Source organism: Spermophilus citellus (assembly GCF_964194105.1).
Source record: "Spermophilus citellus genome assembly, chromosome: 18".
NCBI classification, from domain to species: domain Eukaryota; kingdom Metazoa; phylum Chordata; class Mammalia; order Rodentia; family Sciuridae; genus Spermophilus; species Spermophilus citellus.
The window spans coordinates 11,506,172-11,523,326 of record NC_138200.1 but is presented as its reverse complement, the minus strand read 5'-3'; the positions used below and the strand labels follow the sequence as shown (position 1 = coordinate 11,523,326).

At 38.2% G+C, this 17,155-nt stretch overlaps 1 protein-coding gene across 2 annotated transcripts; it reads right to left on the bottom strand.

The window, feature by feature from the left end:
* Nucleotides 1–149: 149 nt before the first annotated feature.
* ZNF404 (zinc finger protein 404) lies at nt 150–15,498 on the bottom strand. 2 transcript variants are annotated; one of them, XM_081275587.1, is made up of 6 exons: nt 15,338–15,498; nt 13,301–13,393; nt 10,616–10,689; nt 4,621–4,725; nt 3,678–3,804; nt 150–1,431 (listed from the first exon to the last, which is right to left on the bottom strand). In XM_081275587.1, the coding sequence occupies exons 3-6, from the start codon at nt 10,622–10,624 to the stop codon at nt 248–250; spliced, it is 1,425 nt and encodes a 474-aa protein (XP_081131713.1). In that variant the 5' UTR covers nt 10,625–10,689; nt 13,301–13,393; nt 15,338–15,498; the 3' UTR covers nt 150–247. The 2 variants fall into 2 exon arrangements, with proteins under 2 accessions (XP_081131713.1, XP_081131714.1); XM_081275588.1 differs by lacking the exon at nt 4,621–4,725.
* Nucleotides 15,499–17,155: the final 1,657 nt, after the last annotated feature.

The following is a 17,155-nucleotide window of genomic DNA, read 5'->3' as shown; positions in this document are numbered from 1 at the left end:
CTTTTTCCAGAATGAATGAGGTGAAATGATAGAAAGTTTTTTAAAATATCATACTCTGGTATCTTTCTTACTCATGAATTTATTTTTAATAATATTAATCATGGACATAAAATAATATATTTAGTAAGTAAATACTAAGGTGCCAGAAATCCTACCAAGGATTTTTATTTCATAACTAGTGTTATCTTCACCATGATGATATCATCGGGAGGTGGAACAGTGATAATAATAAAGGTTGTGCTATGGCTCAAGGCTTTCCTCTTTTCTCACTTCTGTGAAAACTCTGATGTTGAGTAAGTAGATTGCGACGACCAAAGGTCTTCCCACACTCTTTACAATCATAAAGGTTCTCACCACTATGAATTCTTTTATGGTTATGAAGGCTTGAGCCCCTGCTAAAGGTCTTCCCACACTCCTTACAATCATAGAAGTTCTTACCACTATGGATTCTTTTGTGGTTATGAAGGCTTGATACCCTCTTAAAGGCCTTCCCACACTCTGTACAATCATAGAGGTTCTTTCCACTGTGAATTCTTTTATGGTTTCGTAGGCTAGAGCCCCTGCTAAAGGCCTTTCCACATTCCATACATTCATGAGGCTTCTCACCAGTGTGGCTTCTTTGATGTTCAATCAGTAAATAGTTGCGAATAAAGGCCTTTCCACATTGTTTACATTTATATGGTTTCTCACCAGAATGAATTTTCCTATGTTGGATAAGACCCGAACAACGACCAAAGGCCTTCCCACATTCTGTGCAAGTATAGGACTTCACACCATGATGACTTTTCTGATGCAGACACATATGTTGGTACAACCTAAAGCTCTCTCCACAATCCTTACATTCATAGGGTTTCAAACCAATATGAATTCTCTGATGTTCAACAAGGTGAGACTGACGTTTAAAAGCCTTTCCACACCGCACACATTCATAGGGCTTCACACTAGTATGAATCATCTGATGTCGGATCAGCTCTGAAGAAAACCTAAATGCCTTCTCACATCTATTACATTCATAGGGTTTAGGATTAGTGTGAAATTTTTGATGTTTAATAAAATTCCGGAGAATTACAAAGGCCTTTCCACATTCCTTACACACATAGGCACTCGCCCCAGTATGTTTTCTCAGATGTTCAGTAAGTTGTGAAGATTTTCTAAAGCATTTCCTGCATTTCTGACATTTGTATGATTTGTTTACAGCGTGAGTTCTCTGGTGGAAAGGAAGGGATACAAGTTTTCTGATTATCATTTGACATTCCACTTTAGTTCCCTGCTGTCTCCCAAATTCAGTTCTCCATGGTGGCTCATTACTGAAAATAAACCCCATCAGGTTGAAGGTTTTATTTCTTTTCAATGTCTTCTTATGGTGTGAATTTATTTCACAAATGTTTTTTTCTGAAGACAGCTTGTTGGTCTCAGTTGAGAAATCAAAGTCTGAAAGAAAATGAGAAAAAGAAATGCCATTTTTCCTATGGGGAAGGACAGGGAGGGGCTTTTTATATTAACAACAAAAACCGAAAAGTTGCCGGTGTGCAGTGGTTTGGGAGGCTGAGGCGGGAGGATTATGAGTTCAAAGCCAGCCTCGGCAAAAGTGAGGCTCTAAGCAACTCAGTGAGACCCTGTCTCTAAATAAAACACAAAATAGGGCTGGGGATGAGGCTCAGTAGTTGAGTGCCCATGAGTTCAATCCCCAGTACCAAAACAAAACAAACCTGAAAAGATTATCCTTTAGAAACAAAGGATGGGGCTGGGGTTGTGGCTCAGTGGTAGAGTGCTCGCCTGGTACGTGCAAGGCCCTGGGTTTGATTCTCAGCACCACATAAAAATAAATAAATAAAAAAAAAAAGGCATTGTGTACAACTAAAATAAAGAAATATTTAAAGCAACAACAACAAAAGGATAAGGAAATTCTAAAATACAGCCATGACATTTTTAAAAGGCAAGAAGGGCTTGGAAGCTGGGTGTAATGGCACATGCCTCTAATTCCAGCTGCTTGGGAGGCTGAGCAGGAGGATCATGAGTTCAAAGCCAGCTTCAGCAACTTAGCGACACCCTGTCTCTAAATAAAATACAAAAAAGGGCTGGGGTTGTGGTTCAGTGGTTAAGCACCACTGCGTTCAATCCCTGGTACCAAAAAAAAAAAGGGGGGGGGCTTGGAAAGTTATAAAAGTTCACATTAGGATGTAAGGAATGAGAAGGCAAACAGAAAAAGTCAGTAGTTCTCATATTTAGTTATGAACTAGAATTACTAAGGCATACACTACCTTTTAGGTATCTACTAGACAAGTCAATCAGAATGTATAGAAGTAGAGCTGTTCATCTGCATTTCTAACACCATTTACCAGATATTTCTCTATATCACTTTTCCACATGATTTATCTTGATTTTAGAATGAAACCAAAATATATAATGATAATAAAAGGCTCTGCCTTATCTCCATTACCTGGGAGTGTCCCATCACCCACAGGGGCTCTACATTTCAGGACTTTTATGACACTCCAGCCTAAATTTTCTGATTTGTGAGAATATATAGATGATTGATTCAGATTCTTTAGAACTGTGATACTTTTGAGGTTTTCTTTTTATTTTTTCCTTGAGTGATTCTTATAGATTAAAATCTACTAATAATGATTTCATTGATTTGTCAAAATTTTTGTTTTTCAAAATATCATATTTTTGCCTGGCATGGTGGTACATGCCCCAAATCACAGCAACTCAGGAGGCTAAGGAAGGAGGATCATAAGTTCAAGGCCTGCCTCAGCAATTTAGCGAGGCCCTAAGCAACTCAGACCCTGTCTCAAAATAAAAATTAAATCAAATTAAAAAGGGCTGGGGATCTGGCTCAGTGCTTAGCTCCCTGGGTTCAATCCCTGGAACCAAAAAAAAAAAAAAGCCCTCAATAAAACAAGGAAGGAATTCAACAGATAAATGGAAAATATAAAAATCAAACTGAATTTCTAAACTGAAAAAGACAGTATCTGATACAAAAAAATATATATACTCTTTTAAGAGCAGACTCATCTCAATAGAAGACAAAATAAGGAAGCTGGAATACAAGTCAACAGAAAATACTCAAACTCCAGCACAGAGAAAAATGGAAGAGCAAAAGAAGGCAGTGATAGAATTGCAAGATCTGTTCTAAAGGTCTAGCATGGGTATAGTAACATTTCTAGAGGAGAGGAGAGGATGGCCAAGTATTTTCCAAAATCAGGACAAAGACTTCTACCTCTGGGTAGAATCTATCAGATTGCTGCAAGTCAATATTCCCACTGCTCTAACAACAAAAAATAACAGAAAGAAAATGATCTTGAGTCATTCTTCTACAATGAAAATCAGAGGCTCTTTTGTAGTAAAGAAGAAAACCAAGATCCTATAATATCTGTTCTCTGTGTTGAAGGATCAGCAATTACAACAGAATATTTACAAACATTCAGAGCACACACATAATATGAAATTCATTTAGAAAAAATTCAATTACAGGACAGGGCAGAGGAAGGCAGGAAGGCATGTGAATAGGGAAGATTCAGGCACAAAATGGAGGTTCCTGTTTCTAAATAACAAATTTCAAATCAATATTTTGAGAACATGGAGCAGAAATTTAGCTGGTTTCCTGGCATATAATATATACAATAATCAATATATAGTAGAGAAAGCTGATACTCCAGAGAGCAAATTCTTACCCAAAGAGACCAAGTTGATATAATTCTCTACCATCACATCTCTGTATAAATCCCTCTGATCTGAGTTTAGACATTCCCACTCCTCCTGAGAGAAGTCTATGGCAACATCACTGAAAGTCAGTGGTACCTGAAATGATAAACCCATATATTAGTTTTAAAAGAAAACTTTTCCCAGATGAAATACATAAAGAGGCAATATATAAAAAAGAAGAGTTTGAAGTTAGGAGATCATTACATGGTTAAATGAGAGTAAATAACTTATCTTATGTGGAATCCTACATAATCTTAATCCTCTTGAACCACAAAAAATTACTTCGACAACATGGAAAAGTATTTAAATATATGAAAATGAATAAAGTAATCAGACTTTCCAAATTAAATTAAATGGTATATATTAGGACATTGCACAAGCCACCAACTACTAGTCTGTACAAGTTCTTTTTTCTTCATGGACTATGTAAAAAGAAGATACAATTCACCCCCTCAAAACATTATGAAATCTCTCCTACTCTGATGGAATAACAGAGATTCAATTTGCCCTTCTACATGAAATAAATGAAAAACTGGATAAAATATGTGAAACATGGTTTCAACACAGAAAAAACTGGATAATAGCAAACTATGATCTCTGAAATAACAAATGAGGTGTGACCTACAACTGATATAGCTCACTGTAAAAAGACAGTTCCTAGACTGTGGCACAGGAAGGGGGAACTGAAGTGAAACCCAGTGGACTTCCTGAGTATTATCCTCATAGCCAAACCAGATAAAAATACTACAAGAAAATTACAAGCTTCATATCCCTCATGAACATAGATGCAAAGATTCTAAACAATTTTTAGCACTCTGAATCCAACAACATAGAAAAGCAATAAAGTTTATTGCATGAATTCAAGGTAGGTCTAACATTTGAAAACCAGTTGATATAATTCACCATATTGACCTCTTTGAAAACCTCTAGTTCTTGCTGATGGGCAGAATCACAGCCTGTAGTACAAGAGTCCCCTGTGTTTCTCCTTTGGTAGCAAAGCAATAAGCTGTCTTTGACCTTAAAAAAAAAAAAAAAAAACACCATATTAAGAAAGACCATATAATAATATCAATAAATGCAGAAAAAGCATTTGATAAAAATCCAACATCTAATCTTGATAAAAATTCTCAGCAAAACAAGAAACCTCAACCTAATGAATGACATCTACAAACAAACAAACAAAAACCCATAGCAAGTATCACATTTATTAGTTAAAAGCTAAATGCTTTCCTTCAGGAATAAGGCAAGGATATCTACTCTCACCACTTCTTTTCAGTTTTGTGTAGAGGTTCTAGTCAATGCAACAGGCAAGAAATAAAAAGAATCCAGATTGTAAAATAAGTAAAATTCTCTTCATTCACAGATGATATGACTAATGATATAGAAAATCCAGCAGAATTTTATGGAAAGTCACTGAAACTATTAAATGAGATCAGCAAGAAGACCAAGTTCAATATATTCAAATATCAATAACATCTTTAATGGGACGTTGTAGTTAGCCATAGAGCTCTTGTCTAGCATGTAGGAGGCCCTGGGTTCAATCCCCAACACCATAAAACAACAACAAAAACCGTACTTATATCTCAATATTAGCAAAAGCTGGTGGAAATTTAAATAAGAAATACTGAATACTGAGTGGAAAAATATCAAATACAAATTTTATAAATCAAATAAAAGATGTGCGATACTCATACTTTAAAACCCAGAAGTAATTGCTGAGAAAAAAAATTTAAAAGACATAAATAAATGAAGAGATAACATGTTCATGGATCAGGTGATGATTATCTTTGCAAATACACAGATTCAACACATTCCCAATCAAAACCCCAGCAGGATTTTTTTTTTGGGGGGGGTTTGTTTTAGAAATTGATAAGCTGATTCTAAAATTCATTTAAAAAATATAAGGGACCTAGAATAGTGTAGACATCTTTGAAAAAGGACAAAGTTGGAGTACTATCCCTCTGACTGGAAAACTTATTATGTTAAAATAGGGAAAAAAACATGTGTTGGGCTGGGGTTGTAGCTCAGTGGCAGAGTGCTTGCCTCGCACATGGTACTGGGTTCAATCCTCAACTTAAAAGTAAACAAATAAAATAAAGACATGTTGTCCATCCACAACTACAAAAACAAAAACAAAAAACAATGTGGTGCTGGTATCAGAACACACAAACCAACCAAAGTAACAGAACAAAGAATGGAGAAACAGACCTACAAATATACAGACAAGTGACCTTTATTCCTTTTTTGGAGACAGGGGTCTCACTATATTGTTGTTATGGTATGGATGCAGAATGTCCTCCAAAAGCTCATGTGTTGAAGGCTTGGTCCCCCAGCTACATTCAGGGACAGGGCTTTTGGCAAGTGATTGGATCATGAGGAAGATAAACCTCATCAGTCGAGTTCATAACTGAATGGACTATTGGGAGGTGGTGGAAACTTTAGAAGGAGGGGCCTAACTGAAGGGAGTGGGTCCTTGCAGGTATGCCTTTGGGGACTACATCTTGACTACAGCCTCTGCTGGCTACTATGAGGTGCAGCTCTTCTCTACCACACACTTCCCACCATCATGTTCTGCCTTACCACAAGTCCACAGTGATGGGATCAAGTGACTATGTACTTAAACCTCTGAAACCATGAGTGAAAATAAACCTCTCCTCCCTTAAGCTGATTTTCTCAGGTATTCTGTCACAGCAATGAAAAGCTGGATAACACTGTGGCCCAGTCTGCTCTTCCATTCTTGGACAAGTGATCCTCTCACCTCAGCCTCTTGGATGCTGGCACTACACATATACGACTGCACTTGGCTCTGACTTCTAACAAAGGTGCTAAGACAGTTGAGTAGAGAAACACTAATGTTTTCACAAAACAGGGCTGGAACAATTGGACGTCCATATGCAAAAATATGATCTATACCTTGTACCATATGCCAAAATTAACACCAACTATAGGTCCAAATGTAAAACCTAAAACTATATATCTTCTAGGAGACAATGGAGTGTAAAAAACCTAGTAATCTTCAGTTAGACAGAGATTCCTCAGACACAATAGGAACAGTACAATTCATAAAAAAAATACACTGGTAAATTGGATTTTATAAACATAACTCCTGGACTTCAAAAGTCGCTGTTAAATGAGTAAAGAGATAAGCTACCCTACAGAGAAATTAACTTCCACACAAAATTTGGTTCAGATGTTGAGACTGATGATCCTACCACTTAAGGAGGTATAAAAAGATTTATATATAGTGCTTTCTGGGGAGAGTCAGATGATTAAGTAGGTAGAAAAAAGGCTTTTGAGAACAGAGAAAGGAAAATACCTTAGAGTTTTTATTGTGTTTAAGGAATGGGGTTGGGCGAAGGTTCTTGCGTGTGAGGAGATGTGTGTAGTTTGAACCAACCTTCCACTAGCACCAAAGGAAAGAGCCCCTGAATTTTCTTATCATCTTGCTCAGCTAGGATATGGAAGGGAAAGAGGATGGGGTGAGGCTTAGAAATGATGAGCAGTGAAACAGCACGAATGAAGTCTAATTACCCTATAGACTATGAGAAAATATTTGCAAACCATATGTAAGATAAAAGTCTTATATCAAGACTAGATGGGCTGAGGCTTGGATTGTGGCTCAGTGGTAGAGCACTTGCTTAGTATGCGTGAGGCACTAGGTTTGATCCTTAGCACCACATAAAAATAAATAATAAAATAAAGGCATTGTGATCATCTAAAACTAAAAAATATTAAAAAGTATACATATATGGGCTGAGTTTGTAGCTCAGGGGTGAAGTGCTTGCCTAGCAAGTGTGAGGTACTGGGTTCGATCCTTAGCATCACATAAAAACAAAACAAAACAAAAAAATAAAATAAAGGTATTTTTAAAAAAGACTATATGAACAACTCTCAAAATTCAATGCTAGAATAATAACTTAATTTTTTAAAAGGCAAGAGGTTTGAACAGACACTTCATAAATGAAGGTATATATACATCTAAGTAACAAATGAAAAGATATTTATTTGGGGCTGGGGCTGTGGTTCAGAGGAAAAGCATTCACCTAGTATGTGTGAGGAACTGGGTTTGAATCCTTAGCACCACATAAAAAATAAAATAAAGGTATTGTGTTTACCTAAACTAAAAAATAAATGTTTTTTTTTTAAAAAAAGATATTTATTAAGCATTATTATTTATTAGGGAAATGCAAAATAAATGTTGATACAAATTAAAACCACAATATACAATTATTAGAATGACTGCCAATAAAGACACTGACCATCTGAAGTGTCCCATGGATGTGGGAACAAAACAGAACTCCTGTACCCCACAGGTGGAAATGTAAAATAGTTTAATCACTTTGAAAAATCATTTGTTAGCTTCTTAAAAAGCTAAGCATCCATATGACCAACCATTCTAATCCCAGTATTTATCAAAGATAAATAAAGAAAAGAATATATGCCTATAAAGATTTGTGCATGAATGATTACAGCAGATTTGTAATAGCAAAAAAATGGGAAAAATTCAAATACTCATCAAGAAATAAATGGATAAACTGTGGTATTACCTTAGAAGAGAACACTAGTGAGCAATAAAATGGACTGCATTACAAATATACAGTACAACCTGAATGAATCTCAAAATGTGCTGAATGAAATAAGACAGATCGTCCAAAAAAGAACATTATATATGATTCCAGTTATATAAAATTCTAGAAAATGCAAACTATCCCATATAAAGAGAAAGTAGAACGATTGTTGGGAAATAAAGGTAGGATGGGTGGGCAGGAAGGAGGCAATCATAAAGGGATATAAGAAAATGTTTAAAAGCTGGGTATGGTGGTGCACACCTGTAATCCTAGCAACTTGGGTGGCTGAGGCAGGAGGATCAGAAGTTTGAGGCTAGCCTCTCAGCAAGTTGGTGAGGCCCTAAGCAACTCAGTAAGACCCTGTCCCAACATAAAAAATAAAAAGGGATAGGGATGTGGCTCAGTGGGTAAGCAGCCCTGGATTCAATCCCTAGTTCCAAAAAAATGTCTGGACTGATAGATTTGTTCATTATGTTGACTGGTGATAGTTTCTCAGGTGTATTAATGTACATATCCAAATTTACCAGATGCCTTAAATATGAACAGTTTATTATCTGTCACTTATAATTAAATAAAGTTTCTATAAAAAGGCAAAAATTAAAACACTCATTTATGACATTTATATCTCAAAAAAGCTGATAGCCTCTATCTTAGAAAACAATTTAAGGCCATGCATGAGGGTGCATGCCTGTATTCCCAGTAGTTTAGGAGGCTGAGACAGGTGGATGGCGAATTCAAAGCCAATCTCAGCAAAGCAACTCAGTGAGCCCCAGTCTCTAAATAAAATACAAAATAGGGCTGGGGATGTGGCTCAGTGGTTGAGTGCCCTTGAATTTAATCCCAAGTACTAAAGGAAAAGAAAAGAAAACAACTTAAGTAAAATTAAGTCAAAACACAAGTTTCTTATATGTCAGATTATGTCATAAGCATTTCCCTTATTTTGACAAATTAATGATTTCATTTAGTCCCTCTTGTCAGGTTAATCTTTCTTAAAGTACTAGGTTTTATTATTAATAATAATATTAATATACATAATATTATATTATTTATATTGGACACAAATCCCAACCTCTTCCTTGCAGAAAAGCATCACCTCCTCTATCAAGTTCTAGATGGCCTTCCTTTCTATAATCCCTTACTGAACTACTGTTACTGAGTTAGAATACACTAATGCAGAATGATCCAGAACAACACTGATTCACTAAAGATAAGCAACTTCCCTTCCACTACAAAATAGACCTTGCTACCTTATTCATCTCTCTAGCTAGGCTTCTGATCTCTCTCTAGGTAAGACCCAATCCTCCCTCTACCCAAACCTAAGAGCTTATCAAAGCTGAGACCTCATCTTGCACTAAGACTTAGACCATTCACAACAAAATTTTCCTTTATCTATTCAAAAAACTATGGAGAAAGTTTTCCTTCTTGTGGTCCAACAAGACCATCACTTCTATATCATGAAACTGAGAATCTGACAAGGACAGCTTAAATATTTCCTTCAAGGAACTTCTTCTTTTTTTTTTCTTTTTAAGGAACTTAATTAATTTTTTCACTACTCAAAATCTGCTTTTTTCTTGGTACCTAGGGTTGAATCCAACAGCACTTAACTACTGAGCCACATCCCCAGCAGCCCCCTCCACCCCTTTTCTTTTACCTTTATTTTGTTTATTTAGTTTTTTTTATGTGGTGCTGGGAACGAACTCAGTGCCTCAAGCATGCTAGGCAAGTGCTCTACCACTGAGCCACAACCCAACCCCAGCCCATGTTTTTTCTTTTTTTCTTTTCTTTTTTTTTTTTTTTTGGATACTGGGGATTGAACTAAGGGGCACTCAACCACTGAGCCACATCGCCAGCCCTATTTCGAATTTTATTTAGAGACAGGGTCTCACTGAGTTGCTTAGCACCTTGCCTCGCCACTGCTAAGGTGGCTTTGAACTTTCAATCCTCCTGTCTCAGCCTCCCGAGCTGTTGGGATTACAGGCGAGCACCACTGCACCTGGTTCCTTTTTATTTTTTTATTTGAAGACAGGGTCTCACTAGGTTGCTTACAGTTTTGATAAATTGCTGAGGCTGGCTTCAAACCTGAAATCCTCCTGCCTCAACCTGCAGAGCTGCTGAGATTATAGGCATGCACTACTACACTTGGCTTAAAACCTGCTCTTGAGAGAAGATTGAACATACTGCAGAATTATTTGATGAATAAGTAAAAGTAAGTTAACACATGGGAACTATGAAGTGCGTCCAACAGCTGTCTTATAAAGGCTGTTTAGGGATAAAACCAGAAAATATTACATGAGTTAAAATCATAACTTTTCAAGAAGTAGAAAGAGACATCAACTTACCTGGGCCATGATTTAACCATGCCGGCCTTCCTTGGTATTCCTCTACTAGAGAAGAAAAGTTCAAAGATCCAGAGCTAGGGGAGGAAAAAGAGACTTTGAGACCTGGTGGACTTCAGAACTCTGAAGCTTTTTTTTCTTTATTCTTTCTTCTTCCTCTTCCTGCCATACTCTAAATATTAACACATGTCAAGGGATGTGAGACGTCCAGACAAATCCAAACCCGCTCCATTCAGACCACACAAGTGGGGACACAGAGCAAAGGTACCACTGCACCAAAGTAGAGCCATCTGATCTATGGCCTCTCTCATTCTGAAGATGCAAACTCCAAGGCTGGGGATATAGCTCAGTTGGTAGAGTGCTTGCCTCACATGCACAAGGCCCTGGGTTCAATCCCCAGCACCACAAGGAAAAAAAAAAAGCCAGGATTAATTAGGCTGCTTATAAGAATTGTACCTTAAATGTAAAGACACAGATATGTTAAAGAATGGAAAAATATATTGTATCTAAATCAGAAGAAAGCTGGTATAAGTGTACTTGTAACAGAAAAAATAGACTTTGATGCAAGAAATATTATAAAAGGGGACATACACTACCTTTCACCAAGAACAGAATAGTAGTCCTAATATTTGTAGGTACTTAATGAGAGAGCTTCAAACTATATAAAACAAAATTCAACAGAAGTAAAGGCTAGACATATTTAAAATTAGAGATTTTAACACTGTTAACAGAAAAGACAACACACAAAGCAAAAATCAACAAGTCCATAGAAGTTTGAACACAATCAAATTGAGTTATCAACTGCAGTTTATATATTCTTTTCAAACATTGACATCATAATTACCAGGATAATATTCTGGGTCATAAAACAAGTATCTAAATTTCAAAGGGTTAATACAAAACAATGGATATTTTCTTAAGTCTTTAGAATTAAAAAATAGGCATTCCTCAAATGTTTTCAGATATAAGGAGTATAATTCTAAATAACTATAGTTCAAAGAATAAATCAAAGTAGAAGGCACAAAATATTTTTAATTGAATGATAATGAAAATACAACTTATCAAAGCTTGTGTGGTGCAGTTAAACCAATGTTAACAAAGTCATGTTTGGATTTAAATGTATGTTTCAAGAAAACAGAAAGGTTTAAAATTAATTCTCTACCTCAAGAAACAGAGAAAGATGGGCTGGGGATATAGTTTAATCTTAGAATGCCTATTTACCATGTAGAAGGTGCTGGGTTCTATCTCCACATTGGAAAAAAAGAAGAAGAAGGAGGAGGAGGAGGAGGAGGAGGAGGAGGAGGAAGAGGAGGAGGAGGAGGAGGAAAGAAAAGCAAATTAAACGTACAGAAAGTAGAACATACCAAAAGAAACCAATAACATTAAAAAAAAAAAGAACTGGATATATAAAAAAGCAAAATGAGTACAGTCAGAAGCTACTTCATTGGAGAAATGAATAAACAAGTAAAAAAAAACCCTGTCAATTATCAGGAATATAAAAGGAGGTATCACTATATACACTGCAGAAATGAAAATGATAACAGAACTTTATAAACAATTTTATGATGATAAACTTGAAAACCTGGAGGAAATTTTAAAAATTACCAGAAAAGGCAGTTTAAAATGATATAAGAAATGGCAAATCAGGATATTGCTATATGTATTAAAGAAATTAAATCCATATTAACTATCTTTCTACCACAATAATGTTAGGCCCAAAGGCTTCAGTGGCAAATTCTTTCATTTACAGAATTAAAAATACCAACCAAACTTGGCCTTCTCAAGTAAACAGAAATATATGGACCATGTCATGAAGTGAGCTGTCTTAGTACATTTCATTTGTGAGAGCAGATCTCTCATGACCCCAGGTGCCCCTCAATTCCCTGTCACTCTCAAAGCCTCAACATGAATTTTGGCTTGGAACAAACCACATCCAAATCACACCACCTGTGTAATTGTGGTATAGAAACCTATCAAGGGCATTTCAAGAAAGGAAAAAAATATAGTATATCTTTCCCATGGGCACAGATACAAGCATATTAAAAAATATTGCAAAGAAAAACCAGTAATATAAATGACTGAGATTTATTTTAGAAATGTAAATGTCATTTAATTAAAAAAAATCAATTCAAGAAAAAATTTTCTGTAAATTTGGAGCAATAGGGAACTTCTTTCATGTGATAAAGAAAATATATGGAATAAAAACTATAACTACCAGGCTGGGGATATAGGTCAGTTGGTACAGTGTTTGCCTCACATGCACAAGACCCTGGGTTCAATCCCTAGCACCACAAAACAAAACAAAAAACTATAACTACCATTAAACATAAAAGGAAATATGAACCACTATCTTTCTGAGTTGAAGTAATGTTGTCTGCTTTTATTATATCTATGATTTGACTGAAATTTCAAATCTAGAAGTTTATCCTCAGGGAATAACTATAAAAAGACATAGAGGTCTATGTGTAATGATATTCATTATGAGCTTAATTTTTAGTAAAAACTTTGAAGCATAATAGCTAACAGTAGACAAGAGGTTACATACATAATATAGAGAAGGCCCTGAAAGTGGGATCTTGTATTTACAGATCAGTCACTATGAGGCAGAACATTTCAAGAGAAGGGAAAGAGTCTTAAGTATTTGAAATTAAAGTGCATGTTATGAAGAATGAAGAATCATAAACTCACCTGAACTTTTAACTTTCAGATGTGCAACAAAAATTCTTTCCTCTTCCAGGATTTTTGTTTGTTTGTCTGTTTGTTTTTTAGAGAGGTGTGGCACTGGGAAAAGAGAAAGCAATCATGAAAAATCAGGATTTTCACCCATAGCACAGTAACTGAGAAAACACCCTTCAAGATCACACCTGTGATACCACTGGTTATCAGTTCTGCTTCCCAGATGTGAAGATTAAACACTGGAGAAGCGCCAAGGCAAGCAGGGAAAGTGAGTTTTATTTAAATAATAGTAACAGATGTCTCCTGAAAGAGAAAAGAGGGCTATAGCTGATGTCCTCATATCCCAAGAAGTGAGAGTGTCCTGTCCCCGTTGCAGAAAGCTCAGTCCTTGTCCCCAATGCCAATTAATGCCAATTTAATAATGAGGACATGGTTTTGAGAAAAAGCAAAAGGCTGTTTCATTGTTTCGCTATCAAAGGAGAAAAACAGGGGACTCCTGTCCCAAAGGCTATGAATGTCAATCAGGAGTGATAGGGGTTTTTTAAAGGAACCCTAGAAGGGTTACATTCCAGGGGGTCCCAGGGTGCCCTTATGGTATACTAGGATTCACATGTTAATTTGGGAGATATTCACTTCCCAGATCCTTAGACTAGTGGGTGTGTTCAAGAGCAATTAACTAGAGGAAGAAAAAGATAACACTCCATTCCCTTTGAATCAGCTGTCATGTTCCCCACCAATCAAGATCACCTATCTACACTGCCTGTCTTTAATTTTTGCTTCACCTGCTCACCTAGTCCACACATTACCAGACCTGGGTAGGAAGGAGACTGGAATTGATTTTCCCAACACAAGAGAGGCCAGGTTCATGTCTGGAGCCTTTGGCCAGAGTTTTGGGAAATACTGTTGTTATGAAAACATGTCGTTAACTCCTTGGAACTTCCAGAGAGGAACCTCCCAAAGGTAATCCTACTCTTGGGATAGCCTCATCAGGTCTACCCAGACTCCAGCCTTAAATATGAGGCCAAGTTAAAAAAAAAAAAAAAAAAAAAAAGTCTTTTCTCAAGATCAAGTCTGTCTTCTGGCTCAAAATCTGGTTTCCCTTTTACTTGCTGCCGACCCCATGCGACTGAAAGGAGAGAAGGCTGAGAAATCAGAACCTAGAGACATTAAGTAACATATCAACACACAGCCACAAAACTCTCGCCTACCCATAAGCCACGCATCCAATCAACCAGTTAGTGATGCGCCAACACAAACATCGTCAGAGACACAACGCAGTTCCCCCTCTGCTGCTCTAAGACTTCGCACAGGACAAGACCTGCCAGCTCTCTGGGTGTGAGGGGACCTTTAATTAAAGGAGTTTATTGGAGGAAGGAAGATACTGTGCTGTGCCCAAGAGGGACAGAAAACAAAGACATAGGGCTGCCAGCTCAAAAAGGTCAGGGATTAAAGGCGCTTCTGAGTTCTTTGTTCACCTTTGCCGGGCTTTTCGCTAGGAGTGATTTATGCTAAACAAGGAATGATTGACAGATTCCTGTCCCCACAATGTTTATAGCGCATGCGCCAAAGCTCCCATTCCAGAGTTTTACCCTAGAAGTGTGATATGCGAGTCCTACAAATGGGATCTTCAGCGGGGGCGGGGAAGGGGGGGTTCCCTTATTAGTTGACTCTAGGTAAAACGTGGGTCTCTGCGCATGCTCCTTCGGAAGGTCGGACAATCTTTTTGAAAAACAACCTTGTGGCGCGTAGCGCCGCAAGCCTGTAATCCCACCGGCTCTCGAGACTAAAGCAGGACCTTGATTTCAAAGCCTGCCTTAGCAATTTGGGGAAGCCCTGTCTCTAAAATACACAAAAAAGGGCTGGGGATGTGGCTCAGTGGTGAAGGGCCCCGGGGTTCAATCCCTGGTACAGAAGAAAGAAAAACAGAATCTTGCTGTTCACTCTTTGGGGAAAACAGCTCCTCCAATAACAGAGGGCAGGAGGCTAAATCCTTAGCCTCACCAGTTCGGCTGACTGAGGTGGGGTGGGGCTTGGGACCAGGGTCCCTACCTCACTGGGCTTCCTCGCCTTCGGAGCCTCTCACCCCCACCGCCAGGTCCATTCCGGATGTGAAAGCCTCCGCGGAATTTATTTTTGGGAAGGGGGTTTTGGGAGGGGGACACGATTTTCTCACCACGCTGGGACTGTGGCCACTGGCACACAGGAAGAGGACTAAAGGGTGAAAGGTGAGTCAACCTCCAAGGCTCCTGGGAAATGTAGTGCAGCTGGAAGAATCCTGACGTGGGTGCCTCCCGCTCTGTAGCCCGTGCTCGAAGTGGGCATGCGCGGCACGGCCAGGTACTGGAGCGGTGGGGAGGACGACGCTTTCAAGACGTTAGGAGAGGAAGGCGGAATCTGAGTCCCGCCAGGATCGCAGAGCCAAGGGCAAGCTGACAGGAAATCTGGAGTTCAAGAGGAGGTTGTGGGTTCCAAAGTGCAGTCTGCAGCATGTATCCAGGGTGAGAGCTCTATAGGGACAGGGACTGAAAAGACCCCCAGACCCTCAAATCCCCCGTCCAAAAGAACTAGCGTCACACTGGCTGCAAAAGCAAGAGGCAAGTTTATTAATACACAGGCGCCTGCCAGTGCACAGCAAAACCTCAGCCGAAGCTTTGGTGAACTGGCACACCGGGCTTTGGGGTACAGATCTTTTATAGGGAAAAAGGAGTTGTTTCCCGCCTAGCACAGTAACAGGTGTCTCATTGGTCCCTTTGAATCCAACGTACAGGTCACTTAAAGGGTAAACTTGTTTTTCACTATGACAAACTTGTTTTTCACTATAGGTTCCCGAAAAACTCATCAATCTCACAGGTTTACATTGTGTTTCCTCCCTGTTCCCGCTTATGATCCCAGTTTGCTCAAGCATGTCCTGTGATGTGGGCAGGGTGCCCTTTCTAACAGGTCATGTGGTGAGCTCACCTGTTTACTGCATACTTTCTACTTTTTATAATCGGGCCTTAGGTTATGGGGCTGGGGTCTTTCAGGACTTTTTTTTTTTTTTTTTTGATCCTCCAAGTTGGTATTGTTACGAGGAGCCGCTCCAGAAAGCACTCTGTGCCCGAATTTCAAGTTAAAAGAGAGTTTTATTTACCTGGCCAGGGACTGTCACCCACCTAGAGACTCAAGTTCTGTGGCTGGACAGCAACTTCCTAGTCCATCCAAGGAGAATATAAGCACAAAAACCACAACTTAGTGACTTGCTTGTCGTCATGTAAGCTACCAATCACAGAAATTAAAACATTCATAAGTGGGACCTGTGGGCTCTAGGCAGGGCTGGAATTTTCCAGTCAGCAAGCAAGTAATAAATAGAAGCTAAAAAAAGCATTAGCTTTGGAGTTCAGTTGACCACAGTCGCGGTTCAAGCAGGTACTAGACAGTCATTTCCTAAATTTGGGTGGGGGTCTGCAGGGCAAGAATCTACTTCAAAGTCATGTAGACCCTCAAGGCCTTTCAAACCCAGGATGTAGCTCACCACCATCACCGCCGCTGCATCCTGAGTAGGGTACAATTTATGGGGTACAAAGTACAGAAAGACAATTTTTTAAAATAAGAAAACAGCTTTAGTTTTTATTTCCTAGAAATGGGTCATGCAGTTCTCCCTGCACAGGGACAGTAAAAAAGAAATTAAGATGAAGTTTCTCTAGTCACATCTTTTTACTCAAATGACCCTATTCCCATAATCCCAGCAAGGGGCGAATTGTTGAGAGTAACTAATGAGTCTCTACGAGAGCAAATGCTTTACACACTCAGGACTAGTAACTTGTTTGATGCCTACTTAAAACTACAGTTATCTTATGGCCTATATGCACATTTTCATCTGTCATTTTA